The sequence below is a fragment of the Zonotrichia albicollis genome, chromosome Z (assembly GCF_047830755.1).
Source record: "Zonotrichia albicollis isolate bZonAlb1 chromosome Z, bZonAlb1.hap1, whole genome shotgun sequence".
Taxonomy (NCBI): domain Eukaryota; kingdom Metazoa; phylum Chordata; class Aves; order Passeriformes; family Passerellidae; genus Zonotrichia; species Zonotrichia albicollis.
The window spans coordinates 28,599,156-28,612,307 of NC_133860.1; the positions used below are offsets into that span (position 1 = coordinate 28,599,156).

General features: G+C 33.1%; 1 protein-coding gene across 9 annotated transcripts in view; it reads left to right on the forward strand.

Annotated features, from left to right (window-relative positions):
* The window catches only part of ADGRV1 (adhesion G protein-coupled receptor V1), a 273,337-nt gene that overhangs the window by 57,901 nt on the left and 202,284 nt on the right, over positions 1–13,152 (forward strand). For 6 of the 9 annotated variants that reach the window (XR_003381833.2, XM_026797296.2, XM_026797297.2 and 3 more), the window contains 10 exons: positions 256–500; positions 696–877; positions 1,661–2,472; positions 3,713–3,922; positions 8,254–8,384; positions 8,626–8,725; positions 9,674–9,853; positions 11,388–11,551; positions 12,090–12,183; positions 12,793–12,822. Coding sequence is in view for 8 of the 9 variants with exons in the window: in XM_026797296.2 (XP_026653097.1) it covers positions 256–500; positions 696–877; positions 1,661–2,472; positions 3,713–3,922; positions 8,254–8,384; positions 8,626–8,725; positions 9,674–9,853; positions 11,388–11,551; positions 12,090–12,183; positions 12,793–12,822 (2,148 nt within the window). In the remaining variant the exon portion in view is untranslated. The remainder of the gene's footprint in view (positions 1–255; positions 501–695; positions 878–1,660; positions 2,473–3,712; positions 3,923–8,253; positions 8,385–8,625; positions 8,726–9,673; positions 9,854–11,387; positions 11,552–12,089; positions 12,184–12,792; positions 12,823–13,152) is intronic. The other 3 variants (XM_026797293.2, XM_026797295.2, XM_074532778.1) reach the window with 2 other exon arrangements.

A 13,152-nucleotide genomic window follows, 5' to 3' on the forward strand; every position in this document is an offset into this window, starting at 1 on the left:
AGTTCATGTTTAGCCTCAAACTATAGGTGTGTTGGAATAGACTTTTTGGATGAGGGCTTAATTTTCATGCTAAGTTTCTGTGCAGATGAAAACATAAGTATTGAAAGTCTGCTTTTAGGTTTAAACATGATTAAGGGGGGTTTACCTGTGCAAATAAATGCAAGCAAGTAAAATAAAACTCTGTACTTCAGAAACGAATATATTTACTTTCAATTTTATTGTTAATGCACTACATCTCCCTATGGTGTATGTCAGTTTTTCAGAATACCAAATTCACTGTGGAGGAGCCTGAATTTGGATCAGTAAGCATAAATCTGCCAATAATCCGCAATGCTGGGACGCTGGGTAACGTTACTGTTCAGTGGGCTGCTACCATTAATGGGCATCCTGCTGATGATGACTTGCGAGTTGCCATGGGTAATATTACTTTTGCCCCTGGGGAAGCCATTCAGATGTTGCTGTTGGAAATCCTGGCTGATGATGTTCCAGAAGTAGAAGAAGTAAGTAGAGCAGTTATGTCTCTCTTGAACAGTATTAGAGTTTTAACTTGTGTAAGAAAAGTGTGCAGATCAAAGCAGGAAATGTTATGTCAGGAAACTGCAACAAGTTCAGATTTTATTTTGCTTGTGATTATTTTTAGAAATGGCAAAAATTATTTAACTGCATTATTTTTTCTTCTTCTTTTTCTTTTTGAGATCATCCATATTGAATTAATTCAGGCCTCCAATGGTGGTGCTATTGGATTAGATGCTGTGGCAAATATTGTTATACCTGCCAATGATAATCCTTATGGCACAGTTTTCTTTCATCAATCCTCATATCGAATTCAGGAGCCACTAGAAAGAAATTTACTTGCTAATATATCAGTCAGGAGAAGGTCTGTATAATATTGGCTGATTTTGAATATCTTTTTGTTGTTGTTGTTGTTTTGGTTTGTTTTTTTGTTGAGTATTTTTCTGCAATAATTTTAAATGTCGCACCCTTGTATAGGTATTTGCATCAATTTCTTGTTCTGCCAGTTTTTATTTCAGATACATTGATTTTGAACTAGATATCTGCTTGTTAGAAATGTATATAAAGTACAAATGTAAAAAATGTGTAGTGTAAACCCAGTACACTATGTACTTGAAGTTTTATTTTGCCTGTTAAATTGGCAAACTATTTAAATCTGCAAACCAGCCTGTTCTTGTGATGTTAACTGGGGGAAAAAAATGGATCAAATGTTGTGTGATGGAAGACAAAATGAAAAGCAGAACAGGTTTTTCATGTGAATATGGTATCCTCAGGACACCTCAGAGGAATGATAACAATGCTAGACAACAAGGGCTTTTTCCTTCCTTGACAGTCCTAGGAAGACTAAGCTAACTCCAGAAGCAAATGTTTGCGAACATGCATGCTTAATAGACTGCTACCCAAACTATAAACACTAAAACTTGCTCTCCAAAAAACACAACTACTCTGTTGGTAGTACTAGCTTCAAGGGAAGTCACTCAATTGGTACTGCTAACTTCAAGGGAAGATTTCATTAGCTATTTGTAACTTTTCAGCAATTCTGAAGTCATTAGTTGATTTTGTTAATTTTATTCTTAACCCAGTAACATGCAGAATATTAGACATGCTTCACCAGCTAACATTATATTTTTATTTTAATGTCTTTTAGTGGGGGAAGGTTTGGTCAACTGCAAATATTTTACAGCACTTCTGAGACTGACATTGTAGCTCTTGCCATTGAGCAAGGTGAGGATATACTGGCCTATTACAACTCTCCTTTACAAGGAATTCCTGACCAGCCATCCAAAACCAGTGTGAATGTGTCAGCAGCAAGTGACCCACTGTATGCCTGTGCAACTCAGTGCCTAAAAGAACAAGCATGTTCAGCCTTTACATTTTCTAGTGCCTCTGAAATTCCTCTCTGCCTCTGGCTGACAACAGAGATCGAGCCATTAACCAACATGTCAGGATTATGGACCTACAAGAAAAACATCAGCAGTGCATCCATTCTGTTTAGCACACAAGCCATTGCTGGTAGTGATTACGAATCTATCACAGGACAGTGGGCCATCATGAAGGAAGGGGAAGAGTTTGCAAATCTCACAGTTACCATATTCCCTGACAACCTGCCAGAACTGGATGAAAAATTCACTGTATGCCTGCTGAAAGTTGAACTATTTAACATCTCAGCCAGCTTAAAAAATCAACCAACTATTGGACAGCCAAATACTTCCACAGTTATTATAATGATGAATGGGGATGCCTTTGGAGTATTTAAGATCTATAGTGTAAGTCCCAATGCAACAGAGAAAGGTCTATATGTTGAAGTAGAAGAAGGTCCTCAGGCCAGCGTGCAACTTATGATAGACAGGACAGAAGGCAGCCTGGGACAGGTGGCAGTGGAATGGCGTGTTGTTGGTGGAACTGCTACCCCAAACTTGGATTTTGTGGGTGTTGGTGAGATTCTGGTGTTTGCTGAAGGTAAGGCTAGGTTTAGCATTAACTTCTCTTGTCTAAAACTAAAGAAAACACAAAACAAACACACAAGACCACAAAGACTAAAAAAAAAAAAAAAAAAAGGGATGAAAAGTATAAATATTTAAGTATGTTTTTAAGAAATGTTGCAGTGTGTATTATAAAGATAACATTTTTACTAAATAAATAAGGAATAATGTTGCTGAAATAGGTGTTGTATCAAAAATAATGAAAATGAGAATCAGGCCTAAGTGATCTTTTGTTCTGATCTTCTCAATACAATACTATTTTTTAATGATATGTCTTTTTAGCTTCTGAGATTGTATTGATTTCATAACATAACAGGATAGTTAAAAAACTGCAAATAAGAAACGTCTATTTTAGGCATTATTTAAGCACTGTGCAACATGACGGATGTATTTTTTATTTTCAAAGTCTGAGATAACTGAGCAATTGTTTTGAAAACAATTTATGGGAGTGTAGTAAAGATTCGAGTGTTCATTTAGTTTGCTAAATAATCTGAACTTAAATGAAGGGTTGCCAGGAGTGATTTGGAAACTGACATGTAATTATATTAGTGTTTGTAAGTTTGCGAAATGTATTTTCAAAATACTTTGAAAGGCAATATAACAAAAAATATATGTATGGGGTAAACTGATAATTAGTACAGGTTAGGCACATACAATGACTAGTAAGATTCTGTTGCAAATTGTAATATATTATAGAGACTGGTAATTGATTGTGTTTGCTGCTTACTTTGTCATTCTTCTGTATTCCAGAAGACATATAACTTATACAATGACAGGCCACTTTAATGCATTTCCTGGTCCAGTAAATATATAGTCAAATTTCATGTACATATGTCTGTATGTGACATCAGAAAAATGTATTCACTTGGTAATTTTTTTACAAGAATTATATTCCCCTTTTCTAATTAAAATTTGAAAGCCAGAGAACTTATAAAGCAAATAAGAATTCTAGGCATTCAGAAATTATGCAGACATTGTTTATTTCTACAGAGTATATTTAATTACTTTTAAATTATATTGCCTAGTGTACCATTTCATTAGTAATTGAATAAATTTTCATAACGACATTCACTAACTTCTAGACAGGTAAATAAGTAAAGATTCTTCATATCTTTTTTTATATTAGTTAAGTATTTACTACTAGAGTAGCTGATTGCATCTTTTCAAGGTGATTTTCATGTGGACATATAAGTATGTATATGTTCTTCTGTTTTTAGGTGAAACAAAAAAGATGGTCACAGTGACCATTTTAGATGATCCAGAGCCAGAGGACAATGAAAGCATCATAATCAGCCTGGTGCATACTGAAGGAGGGAGTAGGATTCTGCCCAGTTTCGACACTGTCACAGTGGTTATCCTGGCAAGTGACAATGTGGCAGGAATCATTAGCTTCCAGACATCTGGAAGGTCCGTTATTGGTCATGAAGGTGGGTTCTTTGTGTTGACCACAATCATTTTGATTAACATCAGCTTCCATGTCTGTGCTTTCTGTTGATAACCATTATGTGATTGTATCACTGTTCAGAGAACGCCAGCAAACAAATAACCCTATACTTAGCACACAGTTCTTTGGAATTTTAATTCTTGCAAACATAGATAGTACTTAAATGGAGTCTGTGGAAAAGATTTTCAAATGGTATTTCCAAACCCATATTTCATCATTTGTTCTTTCCCTTCCTTTCTCTGAAGATTATGCCTTGCTTCTATTTGCATTGCATTTCTAACTCCTTTTAGCATTTCTCATTCATTTATACCATCTTCCAGAACTATATATAAACCCCCTTATACAGAACAATTGCTAATCTTAAGCAAATGTTATCTATCACTGACTTAAAATTAGCTTTTAATTATCTAGAAAATATTCCCACAGAAATAAAATAGGAAAAAAATCTTCCATCTTTCTAAAGTTCTCTTTGTATTTTTTATAGCAGCTCATTTTAGGAGTGCAAAAATCTTGATGTCACCACTCAGTCATGACTTTTGACACTGATAATAGTTGGATATCTAGTGTCTATCAGTGTTTTAAGAGAACATGTTTCATGTTTTACCTAGAGTTGGTAAAGTTCTGCATAGGACAGTAATAATAATAATGGTGACTGCTCTTGTTATCTCTTGCTGGCATGTCAGTGTATTGCAATCTCAAATTTTTATGATGTGTAAACTGATGGGTAGAGAAAACTAACAGAAATTTGATGTCCAAGAATGTATGCACTGAATTTTTTGTTGGAAAAAATAGTCTGTCTCAAAAGGATATGGTCTGTTTTTTTCCTATAATGAAAGGACACCATAAGCTTTTGGGTTTTGCTTAGAGTTTTTGTTAATTCTATTGTGCCCAGTTTCCAACCTTTGTTATTCCACATTAGTGGTTCTGATCTGCCTGACAAGTCAGCTGCATTCTCGCAGTCTAACAGCCCAGGGAATTAATTCAAACCATCTCATTCCCCAAGGTTATGAAAATGTTATACACTTTCCACAGGTTAAATAGCATGCTGAAACTGAACGATTTTATCTGGAGCTGAAATACTCTGCTATGTATAGTTTGTATATAGTGCTATAACTGATCACAATTCCTTTAGCTTGTGAAAAACAATGCGTTGCAGTGCATTATAGCAAGCAAAACCAGCCAAACTAGTTCACTTTGATTAAAAAAAAAGGAATGAGCTAAGGCCTTCATATGATTTCAGTGTTTTTACTTCATTTTCATTATCAAGTTTTTTCTTATGAAGACAAACATCAAGCAACTCAGTCTTTTTTTCAAGCTGTTCATATTATTTATCCCGGTGGGGAGGAAAGATTTGAAAAACTGAGGATTGGTGAGGAAAGAAAAATAAGTTCATTTTAAAATTGTTTTTACTTAAAGACCAACACTAGAGATGGGAGATGTTAGAAAATACTCAGTGTGAGAAAATTCAGGTATTTGTGTTCACTCTGGATTGTTGGCTGTCAACCGAAAAGAAATGGATTTTTCTCACAGGAGATAACAGAATGTTGTTAAAGTCTTAAAAGCTTTTCCCATAGACTTGGACCTCCCTGTAAGCAGGAAAGGGAGTTAAGAGGGGTAGTGAACCACGGCCTGGTGAGGGATTTGTGCATTGTCAGGCCTTGTGATATGTAACACAGTGCTCAGGCCTGGGCACTTTTTGCCCTGCTAATATGGAATAAGTTTAGCAGTGTTGGTGTCTCTGTTTTGAAAGTTACGTAATGGAATAAATCTTTTCTTTGCACTTCAGTGGTGGATCATGGCTGTCTTGGTGTTACCTGCATATATTCAGTTCACGCAATCACTGTATTGAGGGCAGCAGCAGCATTTAAGTACAGGCAGAACAGGCAACAGTTGCATGGCTGTGACTCAATTGCATGAAAACACACTGCAATAGCTTAAAATAAGGAACAAGAGGAGAGTTGATTAGGTCTTCTTCTCTTTGATAAAGGCAGAAATCTAAGGAAAAATTTAAAATGGTAAAATATTAAAAAAACCCAAACCATAAGAAAAAATAGGGAAATTAACCTAATAATACTTTCAATCATGAGAGATCAATTTGTATTTATGTTAATATTTCAAACTGGATAGGAATAATAAAGATTTTGGTAAAGTTGGATGCGCTTTACATGAATCAGTAGCTGAGGACTGGAGAGTCTTTAATTGAGACAAATTTTACTTCAGGTTTCTTCTTGATGCTTGGATTACAGTGTATCAGGGTTCTGTACCTTGAAGTATTTGTTACAGTCTTCAGTGAAAACTTGTATTACATAATGTTGCACTGAAATGACCTTTGTATATATCTGTGTATATATGTATATGTATATGTATATGTATATGTATATGTATATGTATATGTATATGTATATGTATATGTATATGTATGTTCTGTGATGATACTAAAGTAATTATTTTCTGTCAACTATTTATTTGTATGTAATGAATGTGCAAAATTCTCAAATAGGATAAACAGATTTCAGAGCAGTGTAAAATGATATGAAAAATTAGCCTTAGGGGAACCGGTAAATTGTCAGTCTGTCCTCAGATATCTGACTGTAGAAGCAGAATTCTTGTGATGTCAATACATTTTGAATTCCTTTGTTCTCTTAGAACTAGTGTTAAACAACTTAAAATAAGGCTTAAATGAAGTTTGAAATAATGAGACTGATAACATACTAATGCTGTATATTGGAAAATTGGTGCATAGAATTTTTATTTTACTTCTTTGCAATTTCATTTTTCAGTTTCTTAAGGTCTTTTGAAGTTTGTTGTTCATATCTATCTCATTCATAGCCAATATATGGCATCTCTCAAATATTTCCTTACCAAACAGTGAACATGTCCAGAAAGTGATCAATATTTTTCTGCCTGTTTTAGATATACAATACTATCCTGCAGTATAATAATTTGGTGTTCTTTGAGCTACACGGTCAGTGAGAGTAGCTGTGCTGCTCGATATATGCCATGGACTGAGAACACAACCTAACACCACATCTTCTCTTTCCCTTTCACAGATGTATCTCAATGTTTCTCAATAGGGTAGCTTTTAGGTGTGTACATAACACAAACTAAAAGATGGAATTATTCCTAGTTCTGCAACAGCAAAATAATTGGTATCAATTTATACCAATACCAAGAAAACAATTTTCAGTCAATTGAGGATGGACCTAATCTTGCATGATTATTTCCAAGCTCCTCAATATTGTGTGTCCTTGAAAACGAATTCCACACTTATATACTGGCAAACTTCCATTCTGTGAACTGGGAAAATGATGTTGTCATACAGATGCAATGGACTTATGTATTATAAATAAAAGTCTCTCCTCTAACGGAAATATATCGCATAATTTCCATAATGTTACCTGCTGGTTAATTTCATATTAATATAATATGTGATTTTACATGCACATATTTAAAATATTTAATTTTGTGCCAAAGATTTATTTTGTATAAATGTATATAGATATTTCATACTTTATAATAATATAAATTTTCTTAATTTTTCAAAACTTTTTTAAGAGTTCACTCTTCAAAAGTCAAAAGTGATCATGTGGTTAAATATTATAAATGTGTAAAAAATACAATAATTACTTCCTAGAGATCCTTGTTTTCATTTGATACTTATTATGTCTGAAATTATAATAAATTATTAAAATAATTTTTAAATTAGCAAACATTTATGTTTTGCTTCTAAATACTGTCCTTTTAAAATTATGAATTGGGTTTTTTTTCTGGATGTTTTCTAACATCCAGAAACTGGTAACATTTGCAAATTCTAACTCACATAAATGGAACTTCCGGGTAACTGCAAGCATTTTTACAGATGCATTATTTGAAGTCACAAGACACTGCAGATATTAGGAACATGTCTATTCCTTGCCACTTAGCTGCTGTAGAAAACTGTGTTAAAGCTGTGTGTAGGGCATTTATTCTGTGCATAGCTCACACTCAGATACTGCTCTTCTTTTGTCAATGTTTTGATAGCAGTTATGCATATGTACCAGGTTTCTTTATATTTTGATAGCTCTTTCTGAGAATGAACTAAATTCATAAAAACCCATGAGGAAAGAGTTCAGATTTGTGAGGGTTTTGTTTCAATTAAAAAAAAAAAAAAAAAAAAAAAAAGTAGTACGTAACTACTGGGAAGCTCACTATTAAAAATATTAAGGTTTTACATAAAACATACTTTAACTGTGATTAATTTTTTTGTTTTCATTTTAATAGTTGAATTGTAGAAGAAGAAATCCCAAAATATTGCATTTTGTCATTTGTTCCTAGGAGAACAACTGCAATTCCATATTGTAAGAACTGCCCCAGGACTGGGAAATGTTACTGTTGAATGGAAGATAGTTGGACATAACATAGAACAAAATTTTGAATACTATTCTGGAATTCTCTTTTTTCCTGAGGTGAGTCCATAAGAAAATCTAATGGCTACAAGAGAATATTGTAATTTGAAGTGAGCTGACAAAAAAAGTATGCTTTTAAAGCAGGCTTCCTTGTTTTGATATGATTAAACAGCAGGGAGTTTATATTTTCATTATTCACCTTGGCATTTCTTAAAGGTATTGCTCAAAATACATATGATGGAGTGATATTACTTGTACTCTCTACGCTAATGACTAATCAGTTTATCAACAACATTTATAGGGAATATTGAATACAACATTATATGTCCACTTGCTGGATGACCGTATTCCAGAAGAAAAAGAAGAATACCGGATCATCCTGTACAACATCAAAACAGAAGGTAATGCAGAACTACAGACTGCTATATCTGCTGTATCTAAAATTGCCATTTAGTAGTGTAATAACTTTGTGTTTATTAAACCATTTTGGAAGTGTAGGACTATGAATATTGAAAATGTTGCAAACTATGCAAAATTTGTTCACGTTTTATTGGAACAGGCTTGATGCTCCTGTTTATTAATGTATACATATGCTACAGATGTCATAAAATAAATGGATATTTTTAATCTTTTTAAACAATCTTCAAGCTGTCTCTCTGATCTGTCTCTGAATTAGAGGAGGTCAGACTATTTTACTTTTTCATTGAAATTATAATGAGAAAAGAAGCATCAAACCACATCCTTTCTGAAATATCCTTTGTTAAACTGGAATTAGTGTCTAAACACCAAACTAACTTGACATGGATGGTGTTGGTGATAGGTGCCTTGCCAACTTACCTTAATATTTTGTTTACTCTTGTAATCCTTCAGTATAAGTATAATTTCATACAGTTATTCATCATGGCAACACTTATAGTAATTTCTTGATAGAATGATTTAGAAATTGAATATAATTTTAACTTAGTAAATGAATTATGATGGAATTTAGGAATTATAATGAATTCCTAAAGAAACTTTTCTCTTTCCTTTTACAATAGAAGTAGTTTATTGAAGTCCACTGTTTCTTCAGATTTCTCATTTCTTAATACAGTCTTGAACTCTATACTTTTTATGTATACAATTTTTGTTGTGATTGAGTGTTCCTGTGCTTGTTAAAGAATGCAATTACATATAAGAATTAAGAATTCAATTACATTCCACACAATCCGTAAAATTCATTGAGTATATAATGTGTTTGGTTTGATTTCATTTGCAGTGTTACTATCATTTGTACATAAAAATAGCGGTAGCGTAAGATAAAACTTGATTTACCTAATGCAATTAACTGTAGTCCATATATTCTTTTGCAGGTGTTTCTCCTTCTGGTGCTGCTGTTTTGGATAGTCAAGGATATGAAGCTGTTCTGACAGTAGAAGCTAGTGATGAACCACATGGAGTACTAAGTTTTGCTTCTCCATCCAGGGTAGTTTTACTTCCAGAAGAAAACAAAACAGTTCAACTTTTTATTAACAGAGAATTTGGATCTCTAGGTTTGTATAACATCTCCAAGAGAAATTATATTTTGTTTTCAAAATCATTAGACAAATGAAAGCCATGGCAGAGAGGCTAGAAATTGTGGAAAACCTTGGATACAACTGTGTTTTCAGAATTTCTGGGCTATTTACTGCAGGCTTGAAAACTAAGTTTTAGTTGAAACTGAAGCCATAAACTTTAATTCCACAGCAAGGGAAGTCTGGGAGCTATGGTATAGCTAGCTGGCTGTTAGGGTTGTACTTTTATGTCCAGCAAATTTGTCTTGAATTGTCTTTCCAGAAGAAATAAAAAAAATATGAGAAAAGGAGCTTGTATGGTATTATCATTCCCACATATTGCATAATTTTAATAATGTTACCTGCTGATCAATTTCCCCTCTATAAACTTCCAGAATCTGAAAGTTTAGGAATATCTCATGGAAAAAGTTGCACTGATGCCTCTGAATTCAGTTTATGCCTCTCCTAAGAATTCTGTATTTTTTTTAATTCAATTTTCCTTTTAAAATAAAATTAAATAGTACTAACTTCAATCATGTAATGTATGCCTAAATATTTTTTGTGGTTTTTTTTCCTGAGTACTTTGACTTCCATTGAGAGATAGCATACATAATAATTTTCTATTCACATTTTTAGGCTATATTTAGACCTCTGTTAAAATCTCTCTTATTTTTGTTTTCTTTGTTTTGAGGTGAAGTGATCAGTTGAAACAAACAATCAAGATCTGGGCACACTACAGATTTGCAGAGGAATTAAAATATAATTTATTTTTTTCCCATTTCTTTTTTAATGTCAATCAGTATGTAAATTACCTTTCAAATGCTACTTAGGAAAATATTAATAAATTCTAAGTTTCCACTGTAAATGTAAAATCTCTCAATTGAACTCCATATTTATTTATTAAAATGAAGATTCTTTTATATCTTATGTTTTATTTCATACAGACTGACTTTGAATTTCATTTGTCATTTTATCTCCAGGATCACTCTCTTTAAATTTGCAACTTGACTTACTGTGACAGATTTGTGAGATGTGACTTTGTAATAATAAAAAAAAAAAAAAGTCTAGCTTTCCCTCTAGTATAATTAATCAATGTGTCCTGTAATTTTTATTCTCTATAAATATCTTTGTCAGTCTATTTGGGAAGGAAACTAAATTTAGAACTCTCCTTAGAGCCTTTCTTAGACATCAGTTATTCCTGAAACACTCTACTTCCCTTGACACCAAACCTGGTATAAATAATACATTAGATGTCCCAGGTATGTAATGTAATATTTGCAGTTCACAGCACCTCAAATAGATGAATGCATTGGGTCCTAATGCTTTCTGAGTCCTGTAATCTTGGACAAATTATTAAAGGCTGGACTGAAGGAAATAAGTCCCATTGGTGTTTTAATCCTCTGGTTTGTAGTTAGGCTTTCCATTTCTTCAATGAGCATTTGGTGTATTTTCTTTGTCTATTCTAGTGAACATTTCATAAGAACTGAAAAAAAGTGGTTTTTTTTTTTTTTTTTTTTTGTCACATTTTAAACAGGTGCTATCAATGTTACATATGCTACAGTTCCAGGATTGGTCTCCTTAAGTAATAAGACAGAGGGGACCTTGGCTGAACCAGGAGCTGATTATGTAGCTGTTTCTGACTCAGTGATTTTGAAAGAAGGAGAAACATCAGCTGCCATAAATGTTACTATTCTAGAGGTAAATTCTATATCTTTTCACTCTATACTTATTGGTATGACAATTGAAAAGGAATATTGTGGAACCTGAATCTTTTATGCTGTATTATTTGAAGCTATTGATTTTATGGTAATTTAGAAAGACTGCTTTGTTCTTTAATAATAAAATCACAGAAGGACAGATAATAACAGAAGAGTGCTACTTATAGTTAAGTGAAATTTAACTCTCTCATAATGACTTTATTTTCTGATATTCAGATCAGTGTCATTCATTGCTTGCTACTGGCTCTTATTTTATCAGTAGTTGCCATGTGTGCCTGCGGAATTGAGCAGAAATCTATTCACGTCTAGTTCAGAGTCACTGCAGTATTTTCCATTAAATGTAATGTTTTACTTTATAATTTACATTTTATGTAAAAATGTTCCAGGAAATTGGAAACATAAATTAATTCTAATGTTGCTATAAGGTTAGAGACTTGTAGTGTGTTATTTTTTGACAAATTCTGTGATTGTTTCTTAAAGAAAATGAAAAGAGAACATACTGGATTTGTGTTTCGTAGGATGATGTGCCAGAAGTACAAGAATTCTTCTTGGTTAATTTAACTTCAGTGGAACTTATCATGAACCATTCAACTTCCTCCCCTCCCAGGCTGGGTAAAACAACTTACAAACCATTATGATTATTTTTATTTTTATATCTGTTGAATGCACATTATATTACTCTGGCATATCATTATTCCACTTGCCACTTCCCAAATAAGCCAAAATGAGACCAGGTATTCTGCAAGAAACATTGTAGAACATCAAACATTGTCATTATGACACTATTTTTTAAAGCCCTGTAAAAATTATAAGAAAATTTTCACAGAGGAGTTATTTAGTAATTACCAGTTGGAGAATACAGTTATCTCAAAAGTTGTGTTGGCAATCTGTTAATGTGATTTTAATTTCTGTAAATGACAGAAACAGATATGTACAAAGAATTCCTTCAAGTTCCTTTGCTCACTCTTTCAAAAGTATCTTTTTATTACTTTTTATCAGATTTGCTTTTAGGAGTCATGATCTACTGTGTTCCTACTCTTCCACAGAACTTCATTTATTGCTTGCTTATTGAGCTCCTCATTCTGCTGCCTAACGCAGTAGCACAGCTGCCATTGGCTTTAAAGACAGTTGGGTTATCCTGTGACACCAGTGATTAATTGTGCTGATTATTTCTAACATCATCTATGACTCTTTTTCCCTTTTTTTGCATGCGTATTGAAGTGACAGAATTAATTCGTTACAGACTGAAAGGTAACTTGCAAGACTGATTGCTGCTGTATAGACTGAGCTCTGATTAGTTGAGTCTAAAATTTAAAACACATAAAGAGTAACATTAAAGTATGAAGGATATCCTGATTTAAATTGCTCTGAGCAACACATAATCTTACCTTCTGCCGTAAGTGGTTAGCAGTCTGAGTATGACCACTTGACTCTGGTGTACTTAGGATGATCAGATAAGAGTTTTAATCCATGAGGCAAAATTTTGTCCTCATTATAAAATGTCACAATTAATTCTGTTATCAGACTATTTTCTAATCTTTTCCCTTTTTGTGTATTTTCTTTGTTATGATTGAGAATTCA